This window comes from Electrona antarctica (assembly GCF_951216825.1).
Source record: "Electrona antarctica genome assembly, chromosome: 8".
Lineage (NCBI taxonomy): Eukaryota > Metazoa > Chordata > Actinopteri > Myctophiformes > Myctophidae > Electrona > Electrona antarctica.
The window spans coordinates 55,912,402-55,927,212 of NC_136789.1; the positions used below are offsets into that span (position 1 = coordinate 55,912,402).

At 45.3% G+C, this 14,811-nt stretch overlaps 1 protein-coding gene across 1 annotated transcript in view; it reads right to left on the reverse strand.

The window, feature by feature from the left end:
* Positions 1 to 1,068: 1,068 nt before the first annotated feature.
* Positions 1,069 to 14,811, reverse strand: part of LOC306928860 (neuronal vesicle trafficking-associated protein 2-like) — a gene marked incomplete at its 3' end in the record, with an annotated part of 36,225 nt that continues 22,482 nt past the window's right edge. Inside the window, exons 3-4 of the mRNA XM_079509134.1 lie at positions 4,092 to 4,202; positions 1,069 to 1,302 (exon numbers count right to left, since the gene is read on the reverse strand). Of these exons, the coding sequence (XP_079365260.1) occupies positions 1,069 to 1,302; positions 4,092 to 4,202 (345 nt within the window). The remainder of the gene's footprint in view (positions 1,303 to 4,091; positions 4,203 to 14,811) is intronic.

Genomic DNA, 14,811 nt, shown 5'->3' on the forward strand with positions numbered 1-14,811 from the left:
TGTAAGTGTATGTGTATGTGTATGTGTATGTGTATGTGTGTGTGTGTGTGTGTGTGTGTGTGTGTGTGTGTGTGCGCGCGTGTTTGTGTGTTGCTGTGTGTACGCGCGCACGTGTGTGTGTGTGTGTGTGTGCGCGTGTTTGTGTGTTGCTGTGTGTACGCTCGCACGTGTGTGTGTGTGTGTGTGTGTGTGTGTGTGTGTGTGTGTGTGTGTGTGTGTGTGTGTGTGTGTGTGTGTGTGTGTGTGTGAGTGTGTGTGTGTGTGTGTCTTTGTGTGTGTGTGTGTGTGTGTGTGCGTGGGCGTGCATATAGCCTATGTGTATGTAGCTTTCATGTATGTAGCCTACACCATGTCTGTCTATATCTCCAGCAGCATGTGTGTCTATGTCTGTGTCGATGTATGTTTACACCGCCATATTTTTTCTTTTTTTGTCTTCTTAACCCATTAAGACCTGAGGACTTGATTCTACAAATGTCTTCTATAATTCAGGAAAAAAGTATGTTTCTAGTCAGTGGTGCTCATGTCAAGGACCCCAAAAATGTCATGTAATTGGCCTCCAACCCCCATCTGAAAATATGTTGTTCTAGGACTCCCCCCCCCCCCCCCCCCCCCTCCCCCCAGAAGCGCAGATTTGCGTTAAAAAAACGTTAAGGAATATATATTCAAAGATTTGCACACGTTTTCACATTTTTTTTCTTTTTTCTTTTCCAAAGATATGAGTTAACAACGTTTGCCGTGAAAGAATATACTTTATATTCAAAGATCTGCGCCACGTTTTCACGATAAAAACAAAAATAGCAGATCTACAAGCTCATATAGCGCGCCACTCGGTGATGCGCTACGAGCTTGTAGATCTGCTCTTTTTCAACCAGCTAAAGTTGAAAATAACAGTTAAAGTGGTTAATTAAAGGACCACTTTTTTATTTTATCATGAACATTAGGACCAATTATATGAACGTAGGTTGAAAAGTGGTGAAGTGGTCCTTTAAAAATCTACAGTGACACAGAGATAAAATGCGTTCCAGGTCTTAATGGGTTTCTCCACATGCGCCCCCCCCCCCAAAAGTCTCAGTGCCCCCCCTCGCTGATGGCGGCGGGGGGCGGCTTGTTGGCGGCATCGTCGTGTTGGCTAGCTGCGCCTGCTCCTGCTCCTCCGGGCAGCCAGGGGGCGACGGAGCGCGACGACGTGGTCTGCTTGGCCGCCATGCTGTAGTGGCTGATGATGGTGTAGAAACGGCCCCGCGAGCTGGCGTCCTGCGCCGCGTAGTACGCCTCTAACGATGCCGGGATGCACCGCTTATGCTGCGTGAGAGAAAGAGAGAGAGAGGGTGCATGGGGGAGAGAGAGAGAGAGAGAGAGAGAGAGAGAGAGAGAGAGAGAGAGAGAGAGAGAGAGAGAGAGAGAGAGAGAGAGAGAGAGAGAGAGAGAGCTATGACTGACAGGCAATTAAGAGCAGCTGCGTTGCCCTGTAGCGTTGAACTGCACATTAAACTGGGTCAAGTGAAAACACTGTGGAGTAGTTCTGCTGCTGCTGGGACTTTAAGGCCTCATACACACATCAAACGCGTGTTCTGTCTGTGTTTGATGGCCGCCTCAATGCTTTTCCAATGGTTTGGTCACATGGTCTGACCAAACATTGGTGTTTGATTGCTGAAATTGTTGCTCCCCCCCCCCCCCCCCATCAAACACAAATGTTTGGTCAAACCATGTGACTCCCATTGGAAAGGCATTGAGGCGGCCATCAAACACAGACAGAACACGGAACATGTGTTTGATATGTGTGTATGAGGCCCTATCAAACACATGTTCTGTGTTCTGTCTGTGTTTGATGGCAGCCTCAATGCTTTTCCAATGAGAGTCACATAGTTTGACCAAACATTTGTGTTTGGTGGGCAGAACACAGCCTTCAAACACAAGTGTTTGGTCAAACCATATGACTTCCATTGGAAAAGCATTGAGTCGGCCATCAAACACAGACAGAACACAGAACATGCGTTCTGTACGTGTTGTATGGGGCCTCAGACCACACGGATAGATGTGTGCTACAGTATGTGAAAGTTAAAGAAAAAAAACATATAAAAACATATCTATATAGGTCCACACACCCACAGAGCTCTCAAAGCCAAACTGGCTGTCACATTGTCACATGTCCTAGATACGTGTGTTATATGGATGGGCATTTTGGAGCTTTCTTATATGCATAGTTTCATTATATAGATACACTGTTAGGTTCTTAGATTACGAATGATTCTTGATGACTATGTTTATGTATTTCAGTGGTTCCCAAAGTGGGGTCCGGGGACCCCCAGGGGTACTTGAGGGAGTTCCGGGGGGTCCCCAGCCAAATGATAGTTGGGAACCAAATGGACCCTTATGGGTCTGTAACTCTGAGAGTGTACAAATACATTTGCACACTCTGCAAGTAGTGGTATAGTAACATAATATACAACTCTTAATGTTAACATCGGCATCCGGTCATTTCGGGGCCTCGGGTGTTGTACTCGGTATACTGCTTGGGGTCAGAACTCATATTTTAAAAAAAATAGCCAGGTCCGTTTGGCTCCGGTTCTGACATCTCTCTGTACTTTTTGTGTTCGGAACTCGGAATTCTAATAATTGCTCTGGGTATTTATTTCTTCGTACTTTGGTATACGGGTGTTCAAATTGGACCTGTGAAGACCTCTAGTACAAGCTCAAAATGTCATGTTTTGAGCTTGCAGATCTGCTACCTCTTTTGCCCACGGTGAGGCCTTTAGGAGGGCCATTCAAGCCGCAAGCGGAGCCTGCGGCACCACCATGGGCAAGGTGGAGCCTGCAGAACCATTGCAGCTCGAGAATCCACCACTCCTGAATGAAGTGCCTGGTGCTGGGAGTCTGGTGCAACGCACAGGTGCTGGACCTGGTGAGAGCAGCAGTGGATCTGGTGAGACGTAGGAGGTGCCCGGACAGGAGTCAACCCACAGAGCCTATAGTCCTTCCACGTGCCAGATTGATGCGATCCTCCCGCATACCCAGTCCCGGCAGAGTAGTTCCGGAGGCCCTGGTTTTTCCCTAATGGGACTGATCGAGGGTAGCTACTGTCTGGGACGTAAGGGACGTTTTTGTTTTAGTGTGATGCTGTACAGACAGACAGACACTGGTGGTCACCATTGTTACGAACTTACGACCCCGGGTCTATATGAGTATGGGAGGTTGGAATAGTAGGGTTAACCTTATTTTCCCTGGTATGTGGTGGCTTGATGAGAGAGTGATGTGTGACAGGTGTGTCATCTGTGGAAGTGGGCAGAGAGTGAGAGAGTTAAGTGAGTGATTTGGAAAGTAGGTGGCGACTCGGGGCCTGGAGGAGGTGATTGGTCTTCGGCGGGTGGTGGAGGAGGATAAAAGGCCACCTCTGTTCAGTGCCAGGCGTCCTCTCGTCACTCCCATGTGGACTGCCAGCAAACGCACTGCTCACTCTGAGCTCTATAATGTGTTCTCCTAGTGCCACGGTTTGTCACCTTATGAGATAACAATCCCCTTGCAATGATCTAATCAGTCGGGTTTGGTAAGGGTGGGGGGGTATCTTTCTTTTGGGGCCCAGTTTTCTTCTGTTTTGTTGAGCAGGAGTTAGGGTAGTAATTGTATTTTCATTTATTGATTCCGGACAGTTCAGTTAGGGTTAGAATAGTGCTGATTTTGTGTTATTTTGATGCTCAGACTCCCCCCCCCCCCCCCCCCCCAAAGACAAAATAAAACCCATGGAAAGACTGTACTCCTGTTTGCTGGTGGTTCATTTGAGAGGTTCTTTTTTTTTTAAATGTTTGTCTTTTTTTTGTGGCTTTCGCCTTTACTTTATATATTTTATGGAGGGACAGACAGTAGGCTGACAGGAAATGGGGAGAGAGATGGGGGGGAAGACATGCAGCGAAGGCCGTCGGGATCGGGAGTCGAACCCGCGGCACACTGCCAGACTGGATTACCAGCCAAGGTGCCTGGACCACTGAGCCATGGCCCAGGCCCATTTGAGAGGTTTTAAGAGGGGTCCATCGCATTCATGTTGCAGTCCAGTTCCCCTAGGCTGGTGCTGTAACACCATAGTGAAGGTGTTTTACCTTGTAGATGAAGGCGTCAGGACAGGCGTGGTCGTAGGTGAAGGCTTTATAAACCACCAGGAACACGATGCAGGCCAGAAACGCCAGCGCCAGGATGATCAGGATGCTCACCTGCCAACACATTAGAAAAAAACCCTTTCATTATAGTTCTCATGCTCAACCGTTTTAACCCATTTAGGCCTGAGATCAAATTCTAAAAATGTCTTGTACATCCTGACAGTTTTCTGAAAAAGCTATGTTTCTATGTCAGTCGTTCTTTGAGCTAAAGCATAACATGATGCTAACACCAAAAGGGGTTCCCGCCCAAAATGGGTTCAAAACCCCAATTCAAGCCTGGGAAGCATGCTGTGTCATTTTAGATGTTGCCGTTGGCTCACCTAAAAAATAGCAGATCTACAAGCTCTGCTACTTTTTGAATCTTTTGGGGGGGGGTACATCTTGAAAGTGTTTGAATAATGTTGAATATATTTGAATCTAATAATAACTGAATTGAAAAAAAGTCTGGGAACTACTGAATTAGAAGGCAGTTGTAGAATGTAGAATCGGCCTCAGGTTTAATGGGTTAGTTCAGGGGTTCTCAACCCGTGGGTCGCGACCCCTCGGGGGGTCGCCAAATTATTTTAGGGGGTCTGAGCTTGTAGATCTGCTATTTTTAAATAGCTAAATTATAACAATGCTTAAAACACCAAAAGGGGTTCCCGCCCAAAATGGTTTAAGGTTATTGTAGCAGTCAATTTATATTGGGGGTCGGGAGGGGGCGGGGCGGGGGTCCCGAGACGTTGCCAAAGCATTTTCGGGGGTCCCCGGCCAAAAACGTTGAGAACCCCTGTATTAGAGTTAGACCCAATCTGGGAACCCATTGAAGAGAGAAATATAAGAGGAGGAAACAGTGCCCTCTGCTGTTTGTTCCTTTGTCGCCTCCGGGGGCGACACCCAATAGAATGTGGATAACAGGATGTTTGGTCCACCCTCAGCCCTCCTCTTCCGGTGGGATGCCTATTGTTTTCATTCCCACTGACAACAATGTTCACGCGTTCTGAATGCCCCTGCCGACAGATTCAGTAGCGCAGCTCGGAATCTGTTCTCTGGAGATTATATTAGACCAAATACACCCATGTGATACAATTAGGTATGACTTTGTTTTCACAATGATCTGTTTTTTAGCTAAAGTTATAATAGGCCTATCTCACAGCCCACTTTCCACGCCCACTTCCGGTAAATAGTGGTGTCTTTAACATGAGCATTTACACGTTTTTTTCTCTGGAGAATCTAAGTACATTTTCTAATGTAAAAATGTGACAGACCAATATTATTATGAAGCAAACAAGATGGTAAATCAGGTCGAACAGATAGAACAAACCTTACCTTGAGAAAACAAAAGTTGTAGACTTCTTAAATTACCTCTGTTAACATGTAGCGTCTATGGAGTGACGTCACGCTATCACCACTAACCCCGAAAGGGGGCGTATTTAGGGGCGGCGGGGAAATTCTGTGAGATAGGCTTATTAGGACAAGATTCAGGTTAGAGTTCAGGATTGTTTTCTTTTTTTTGGGGGGGGGGGGGGGGGCGAAGGGTATGTGTTGGGGATAGGGTTAAGTTTAGGACTAGGTTTAGGTTTGAACATTACAATGAACAATAAATAAGAAAGAAAAGGCGCTGGCGTTCTCGCTTACGCGTCTGCTCATGAGGGGAGCGGGCCGCGTAGTGTGGAAAAAAAGCTGGCTACAATCCAGCTCTTGCCGTCTGCTTGTGCGTGCACATGAGTGTGTGTGTGGCGTGCGTGCGTGCGTGCGTGCGTGCGTGCGTGCGTGCGTGTGTGTGTGTGTGTGTGTGTGTGTGTGTGTGTGTGTGTGTGTGGCGTGCGTGCGTGCGTACGTACTTGCGTGCGTGCGTGCGTGTGTGTGTGTGTGTGTGTGTGTGTGTGTGTGTGTGCGTGTGTGTGGTCGTCATGATAGATGGCAGGACAGAAGCAGTGTGAGGTCGGTCGCGCCTCAAGGCAAGGTGTTCCTGTTGCACTAAATGATGAACAACTCGGGCGGTGACACCATTCAAAGTGACCGGCTTCACTACTTAAAAATAATAACCAGAAAGGGACGGTTTTGTACATACAACATTCCTACCCGAACAATAGCAATATGATTACGAAAATATATATAGATTAGAACAATAATATTTGAATCAAAAATTCGACTTTTTCAGAAAACTTTAGAAGGTGTTATTTTATTATTACAACTCTAGATGAAAACCTTTCTGTTTATCGAGGTTAATAATATTAGGCTACGTTTTATTTAGATTTATTTTTTATCTTGTATCTTATTATAGCCAAATGTCATTTTATAATTAAATTGATTTTATTTATTGTTGCTTTATGTCTTGTTAATTTAATTAAATTCAGTTAATTAATGTTTCATGTAAAGCACTTAGAACTCCCTTGTTGTTGAAACGTGCTATACAAATCGTCTTGCCTTGCCTTACGGAATAATAAAATACCTACCGTTTAATTTAGGTCTAACAGATGCCTGTGGGCAGTACAGTAGTGTATTAATACCCATAAGTACATATATTTTTAGGTAGTTTGATGTATGAGGGTGTCAGGAAGCTAACCTACAAACCAGGCTGTTTCTTTTACTACCATAATATGGAACATGTTTGGTTCAACTGACCACTGGTGAAGATGCTTCTATAGCCTCCAGTATTTACTGCCGGGTTATACCGATTTTTCTTGATTTTTAACACTTTGACTTCTAAACACGACTTGCCCGAGTAAATTAATTGTAGGACAGCTTCAAAGCGATTAACGAGTTGCCCGAGTTATGTTTTCATTGTTTTTTAATCAGTTTTAAGTCAGTTTTAAGAATATCTTACAACACAACAAAAAGCGATTACACCGTTTTGACAAGCAACTCAGCGGTCGGTGCAGTGGCTGTTCAACTGTAAACCTAGCAGGGAGGCTTGAAACACGGCAGTTTAATCAACACAGTCTAAGTGTTAATAATGCTCTATTGCAGTGGTGCTCAACCTGGTGTGGGTCATGGGGATATTGCAAGTGAGCCCCCAAATAGCAAAAACACTGAGATTTGAATGACGATAATCTGTCTGTCTGTCTGTCTGTCTGTCTGTCTGTCTGTCTGTCTGTCTGTCTGTCTGTCTGTCTGTCTGTCTGTCTGTCTGTCTTATTATATTGCTAATAATACATTTTCAATAATGTGGAGATGGAAACGCTGCAGTCGGTGCACCATATGTACTGTAATTACTGTATTAGTATTTACACAGTGCACGTGACCACACGCACGCACGCACGCACGCACGCACGCACGCACGCACGCACACAGTGTTATATAGTAGGAAGATTTTCTCTTCAAAGAGGGCCAACTTAATACCTGAACAAAGCCGCATACTGGATGGAACTGGTTCAGACTATAAAAACCGAGGCGAGCCAATTAAGCATCATGCATACAGTGCTACTACATGTATTTTATTTTGTGCCAGCACAGCATCGTTATCGATGGGAAAATGTCTCAATGTGGTATAGAACAGTGCATGCAGTGCTCAACCTTTTCAGGCCACCCCCCCAGAAAGGCTATCCAACGTTGAAGCTCCTATTGGCCAAAAGTGGAACTGCAGCATGTTCATGGAGAGGTGAACGGACGTTCAGTGACGTCATGTGCGTAACTGTGGTCTAAATCAGGGGTTCTCAACCCGTGGGTCGCGACCCCTCGGGGGGGTCGCCAAATTATTTTGGGGGGTCCCCAAAAAAAAAAAAAAAAGATTATTTTTTAATTTTTATTTTCACGATTTTTCAAAAATAGCAGACCTACAAGTTCATAGCGCGCCACTCGGTGGCGCGCTATGAGCTTGTAGATCTGCTATTTTTAAATAGCTAAATTATAACAATGCTTAAAACACCAAAAGGGGTTCCCGCCCAAAATGGTTTAAGGTTATTGTAGCAGTCAATTTATATTGGGGGTCGGGAGGGGGCGGGGCGGGGGTCCCGAGACGTTGCCAAAGCATTTTCGGGGGTCCCCGGCCAAAAACGTTGAGAACCCCTGGTCTAAATGTACGAAGTAGCTTGTGCCTACGGTTTTCAAATAATTGTCCTGTAAAAACTTCAATAATTTGCCTCTGAAATGGTAATGGTAGACATACATTATTGAAAAATGGAAATGCTCAAGCAAAGTAGGCTATAAGTACAGTAATTGGATAATATACTTAGTTACTTTGCACCACTTTATGAAAAAATCACACTCGTGTGAAGTGAGGGGTGCTCTTATCATCATACATAATCACATTCCGACCAATCACTTTTGACGTCCTCACTTTTCTGTCCTCACCTTTTATGTTCACTTATTAAGCCCTCAGCCAATCAAATCGTCGCCATGGGCATACACACACATGCACACACACAAAGCTGGGCGGCCCCTCAAAAATCACACTTGTGTGAAGTTGAGGGGTGCCTTTTATCACGATGACCATGTATGATCACCCGCTTACATCATTTGCCATTGACTTTTATGTACGGAAGAAAAGTCGTCATAAAAAGTCCATAGACTTGGCCACACACACAAGACGTCACGGACGGAACGCACAAAAGCCATGCAGGAAAAAATGGCCCAATGCCACCGAGAGCGAAGCTAAGCTAACTGTCACATTGATCTCTGCAGCAGACCCTGTGGGAGGTTGAAATATGCATTTGCCTTGCAGTTATCACTGCAAAGAGGATTATGCTACCAATTTCTCAGCTTCCACTTGACACCCCCGGCTTGGAGAAAGCCACCAGCGCATTGTATAAGCGCAGTGCTGGGAAGTAACTAAGTGCCTTTTACTCAAGTACTGTACTTAAAGGGGAAAACCACCCATTTTCAACATTTTACTATGTCATTAATATACCTTAGAGCTGTAATAAAAAAGTCCCCCCATTCTGTGTTTCCTAGAACTGTAAATATGAAAAAAATCATTAACATGGTGAAACACATATTGATGACATCATCAAGATGTGTTTCAACATGTTAATGATTTTTTTCAGACCTCTAGTTCTAGTAAACACAGAATGGGGGGGACTTTTTTATTATTTCCACACAACAGCTCTAAGGTATATTAATGACATAGTAAAATTTTGAAAATGAGTGGAATGCCCCTTTAACCCATTCTGGACGGGAACCCCTTTTGGTGTTGTAACCCATTCTGGACGGGAACCCCTTTTGGGGTTCTGTATACCGGTAGGCTACAGTATGTACAGTATTCAAATAATGTTTTTAAAATTGATGCTGCTATATAAATATTTGAAGTTTTTCAGAAAACTTAGGTCGGGATTTAGGTGTTTTTAGAATCCGCCTCACGTCCTAAATGGGTTAAGTACAATGTTGCGTAATTCCAATTTCCAATACTTTACTTGTACTCCACTACATCTACTACTTTACTTGTACTCCACTACATCTACTACTTTACTTGTATTCCACTACATCTACTACTTTACTTGTACTCCACTACATCTACTACTTTACTTGTACTCCACTACATCTACTACTTTACTTGTACTCCACTACATCTACTACTTTACTTGTACTCCACTACATCTACTACTTTACTTGTACTCCACTACATCTACTACTTTACTTGTACTCCACTACATCTACTACTTTACTTGTACTCCACTACATCTCGGATCCAAATATTTACTTTTACTCCACTATATATGTAGTTGAAAACTTTATTAGTTACTTTGTAGATTTGGATTATTGTTACAAAAAACATACATTAACCACTTCATCCATGCATTTTGGCCGTGTGGAAATAGCACATCTACAAGCTCACAATGAGTGGGACATTCTGCACAATGAGTACTTTTGCTTTTGGTACTTTTAGTACATTTTGACGCCAATACTTTTGCACTTTTACTCTCAAGTAGCCTACATTTTGAATTCCGGACTTGTAGCAAAGTATTTCTATATTGCAGTATTTCTATATTGCAGTATTCATACTTTTACTTAAGTGAAACATTTGAGTATATACTTTTTCCACCACTGCCACGGGCATGGATAATCCACACACGCATATAAGCGGAGGTTGTCAACGCGCGGTCCGTGGACCGGAAGGGGACCTTGAAGGGGCCCGCCTCGGTTTGGTTCAATGCTAAATGGTCCCCAGATCTCACAACCATAATGGAGGGAAATTGGTCACAAGAGTCCAGTATATTTTAAGCCAGGTTTTAATTGGGGATGTATATTTGATGTCTCTTTTGATCGCACGCACGCACGCACGCACGCACGCACGCACGCACGCACGCACGCACGCACGCACGCACGCACGCACGCACGCACGCACACACATCCAGTCTGTGTATGCATCTCTCTCTCTCGCTCTCTCTCTCTCTCTCTCTCTCTCTCTCTCTCTCTCTCTCTCTCTCTCTCTCTCTCTCTCTCTCTCTCTCTCTCTCTCTCTCTCTCTCTCTCTCTCCATCACACAGCGTGAGAGACGTCAAGGCAATTACAGATTGCGTGATCATTATAGTCTCTGGCGGCCGTGCGGGGGTGGGGTGGGGTTGCGAGGGAGGGAGGGGTGTGTTGTTTGGCGGTGGGTGGTGGGAGGGGGGGTGGTATCCGGGGACAACCGAGGCTAAGTGACTGTTGAGTCTCGGTGTCAGCCGAGGGCGACGTATATACGCGTCACGGCTTATAGTCAGAGCACTGACAGGCTCACTGCGTTTTACTTTTAACCCTGTCCATCAGACAGAGTGACCGGCTCACTGTGTCTTAACCCTGAGTGACCGGCTCACTGCATTTTAACCCTGTCCATCAGACAGAGTCCAGGCTGGACTACTGTAATGCACTTCTCATCAGGATCCCTATAGCAAGAGCCTTCAGAAGCAAACGAGAACACATCACACCCATCCTCCGCTCACTGCACTGGCTCCCCGTCGCATTCCGGACACAATACAAGATATCCCTGCTCACCCACCAATGCGTTCACGGTAATGCCCCCCGCCTATACCTCAAATAATTAGTCTCCCTGAAACCCTCGACCCTCACCCTCCGCTCATCAAACACATACTGCCTCAACCCCGTCACGGCCAACCTGCACACCATGGGTGACAGGGCCTTCTGCACAGTTGCCCCTGAACTGTGGAATACCCTCCCCGCACACTTGAGAGCACCACAGTCAATGCGGGAGCTAACTATTTCCGTAGACAACGCCCTGGTAACGTCTGTCCCAACAGCCAGGAACCTTGGTGTAGTCCTGGAAAGTCAGCTCTCGTTCAAAACTCACATCACAGCTGTCACTCGATCCTGTAGGTTCACACTTTTTAGACTTAGATAGCATTTGAAACAGACTTATAGCATGTCATGTAGACAGCACAATAACAGTACAGCATAGTATAATATATATGTATAGCTTATATGTATAGTGTCATTATATATAGATATGTTCTAGTTACGTTCTTAGCTTACGCATGTTTCTTGATAAATGCTTTTTATATATGTGATGTATTCCCATGCTTTTTGTTCTTGCTTAATGTAAGTCGCTCTGGATTAAGAGCGTCTGCTAAATGCCTAAATTGTAAATTGTCAATCGACTGCTTCAAGAGAGGACTAAAGACCTACCTTTTTAATAAGGCTTTCCCCCCAAACCCACTGATTTCATTCCTTGACCCTCATCATGCCTCATGTTGCCCTCATGTTCAATAACTGTTATCCTGTTTTCCTTGATAGCTAAATTGTGTGATTTTAATCGTGTAATGTTCTTTTTTTTTTTGCTTTTGCCTACTGTTTTATATTTGTGTCTACTGTAGCACTTTGAGATTCTGAGGAATGTAAAGTGCATTATAAATAAAATCCATTATTATTATAGACTGACCGGCTCACTGCATTTTAACCCTGTCCATCAGACACAGTGACCGGCTCACTGCGTTTTAACCCTGTCCATCAGACACAGTGACCGGCTCACTGCGTTTTAACCCTGTCCATCAGACAGAGTGACCGGCTCACTGCGTTTTAACCCTGTCCATCAGACAGAGTGACCGGCTCACTGCGTTTTAACCCTGTCCATCAGACAGAGTGACCGGCTCACTGCGCTTTAACCCTATCCATCAGACAGAGTGACCGGCTCACTGCGTTTTAACCCTGTCCATCAGACAGAGTGACCGGCTCACTGCGTTTTAACCCTGTCCATCAGACACAGTGACCGGCTCACTGCGTTTTAACCCTGTCCATCAGACAGAGTGACCGGCTCACTGCGTTTTAACCCTGTCCATCAGACAGAGTGACCGGCTCACTGCGTTTTAACCCTGTCCATCAGACAGAGTGACCGGCTCACTGCGTTTTAACCCTGTCCATCAGACAGAGTGACCGGCTCACTGCGCTTTAACCCTGTCCATCAGACAGAGTGACCGGCCTACTGCGTTTTAACCCTGTCCATCAACCATCAGACAGAGTGACCGGCTCACTGCGTTTTAACCCTGTCCATCAGACAGAGTGACCGGCTCACTGCGTTTTAACCCTGTCCATCAGACACAGTGACCGGCTCACTGCCTTTTAACCCTGTGAGTGTGCAACGGACACGTTAACCATTTAACCCCAATAGACTTTGTTCCCATTCATTCTAGGTCAGCAGCAGAATAGCCTTACTGTATATAACAGCATTTCCATAATGCATCACATATGTTTGCAGAAAATAATAGCTGGTGCACAATTTGCCATGTACAGCATTTTACACGAGTTAAACTTAAAGATGGAGTGCTTGTTCTGTTTTGTAGCCTATGTGTGTCTATGGAGTTATAACATTACTCTAATAGACAGCCAGGTGTGGTTTTAATATTCAAATGTCTTCCCTGTGTATTCTTGGTTTCTTCCTGAAAGCTGAAAGCCTTTGAGTCAAAAGGTCCAGTCGAAATGCACCACTTTTAGTGACATCACAGCCCTAACCCCTCCCCCATTATCATGCAACAGCTGTGAGTGAGGCTTAAGTTCAGGTGGGTGAAAACCAGGTTGAACTGGTGGGTGTGGCCACATACAAAAACATCATTTTAACACTTTCTGTACACAAATCTATAGCTCCACAATCATAGTATGGCTACCTGATGATCATGTTTTAGGGAGGAAAAGCATCACTGCACTTTGTAAATACATGTTCTACTCCTACGCTGTCGTCCACGAATGTTATACGAAAGTAGAACCAAACTAGCTGGTGTACAAGCTGCGCAACGCATCACCTCAGGATGCATTGTGAGCTTGTACAGCTGCTGTTCTAGCTATGCTTAGGGAAAGTGGTGAAAGTGTGTCTGTGGGTGAAAAGTATTGCCAAAAGCTTGTGAACAAATCATGTAGTTTCACCCCGTTTTCTGGAACGTAACACCTTTGGACGGTTTTGGACGGCATTTCCCTGCACCTCTCCTTTCCAAACTGGCCCTCTGGGCACTCCGCCACTTTGAAAACAACTGCTCCAAATACATGCACTGAACTTCATTATGGAAATGACTCTGTTGTATTCATGGAGGCGACGCCTCTAAAGCTCCTGCTGTCGTTTGTTTCACGGTGCACGGGGGCTTCAGTGGCTCTGCTGTGAGTGGTGTTGCACACAGAGGGTGCGCTTAATACATGGATGAAGTAGCACTAACGCTAGCTCCATTCCCCGGGAGGCAGGCCAGTAATCCTCTTCATAAGCTGCCTGCTGCGTGCTGCCATTTGAAAACGTGACAAGACACATAAGTTGTTCTGTGTCTTTTTTTGATGATACGGGGAGGGGGGGGCTCTTCAAGCAAAAAATACACTTTGGTAGAGGTTTGGTTTAGTGTATAGTTAACTCATCAGACCAGCTCAGTGTACTTGTGGTCAGTGTCCGCCCTGAGACTGGGAGGTCGGGGTTCGACGTCGATCCCCGGCCGGGTCATACACCAAAGACTATTAAATGGGAGCAAATGCCTCCCTGCTTGGCACTCGGCATCAAGGGTTGGATTGGGGGTAAGTCTCTGCGACATACTTGTACATCAAGCTGCCTCACACTACAGAAACAGGAGGCTCCTGCCCTATATGTACATCAAGCTGCCTCACACAACACAAACAGGAGGCTCCTGCCCTTTATGAACCTTGTGGCTCGGCAAGGCTTACTTAACTTATCCTGATGTAACTAGTCCAATTAGCTTCAAAAATGCCTCCTCTCGAAGTCGCTCTTTTAGAACGTGAACAAATGCAAATAAAGCTGATTCCGAGCATGCAACAAACCCGGTATGGCATTTGTTTAGAATAAATTTGTATATTATTATGAACACCCAGCTATAGCCTACTGTATGCTGGAGTGTGTATATATATGAATACATTACATTAACTATTGTGACCTTTCTCCATTATTCATAAACACCTGCATGAGCTCAGCAGGGAATCACAGGTCTGTCTGTCTGTCTGTCTGTCTGTCTGCCTGCCTGCCTGCCTGCCTGCCTGCCTGCCTGCCTGCCTGCCTGCCTGCCGCAGACCGAGCATAGTGAGGACCAATTATATGAAGTTAGGTTGACAGAAGTTAGGTTGTCAGAAGCATGTCGTCCTTTAGGGAATCGGACCGTTAAGAGGTAATCCTTCTAAAGAACCGGAATCATTAAAATTCTAAAGGGTCCCAAACTATACAGGAACACAACAGGACGGGGCGGCTGTGGCTCAGGGGTCGAGTGGCCGGTAGAACGCCATAGAACAGAGTATTTCCGCAATTTATCTCTCACCACTACAATGGGTTCTA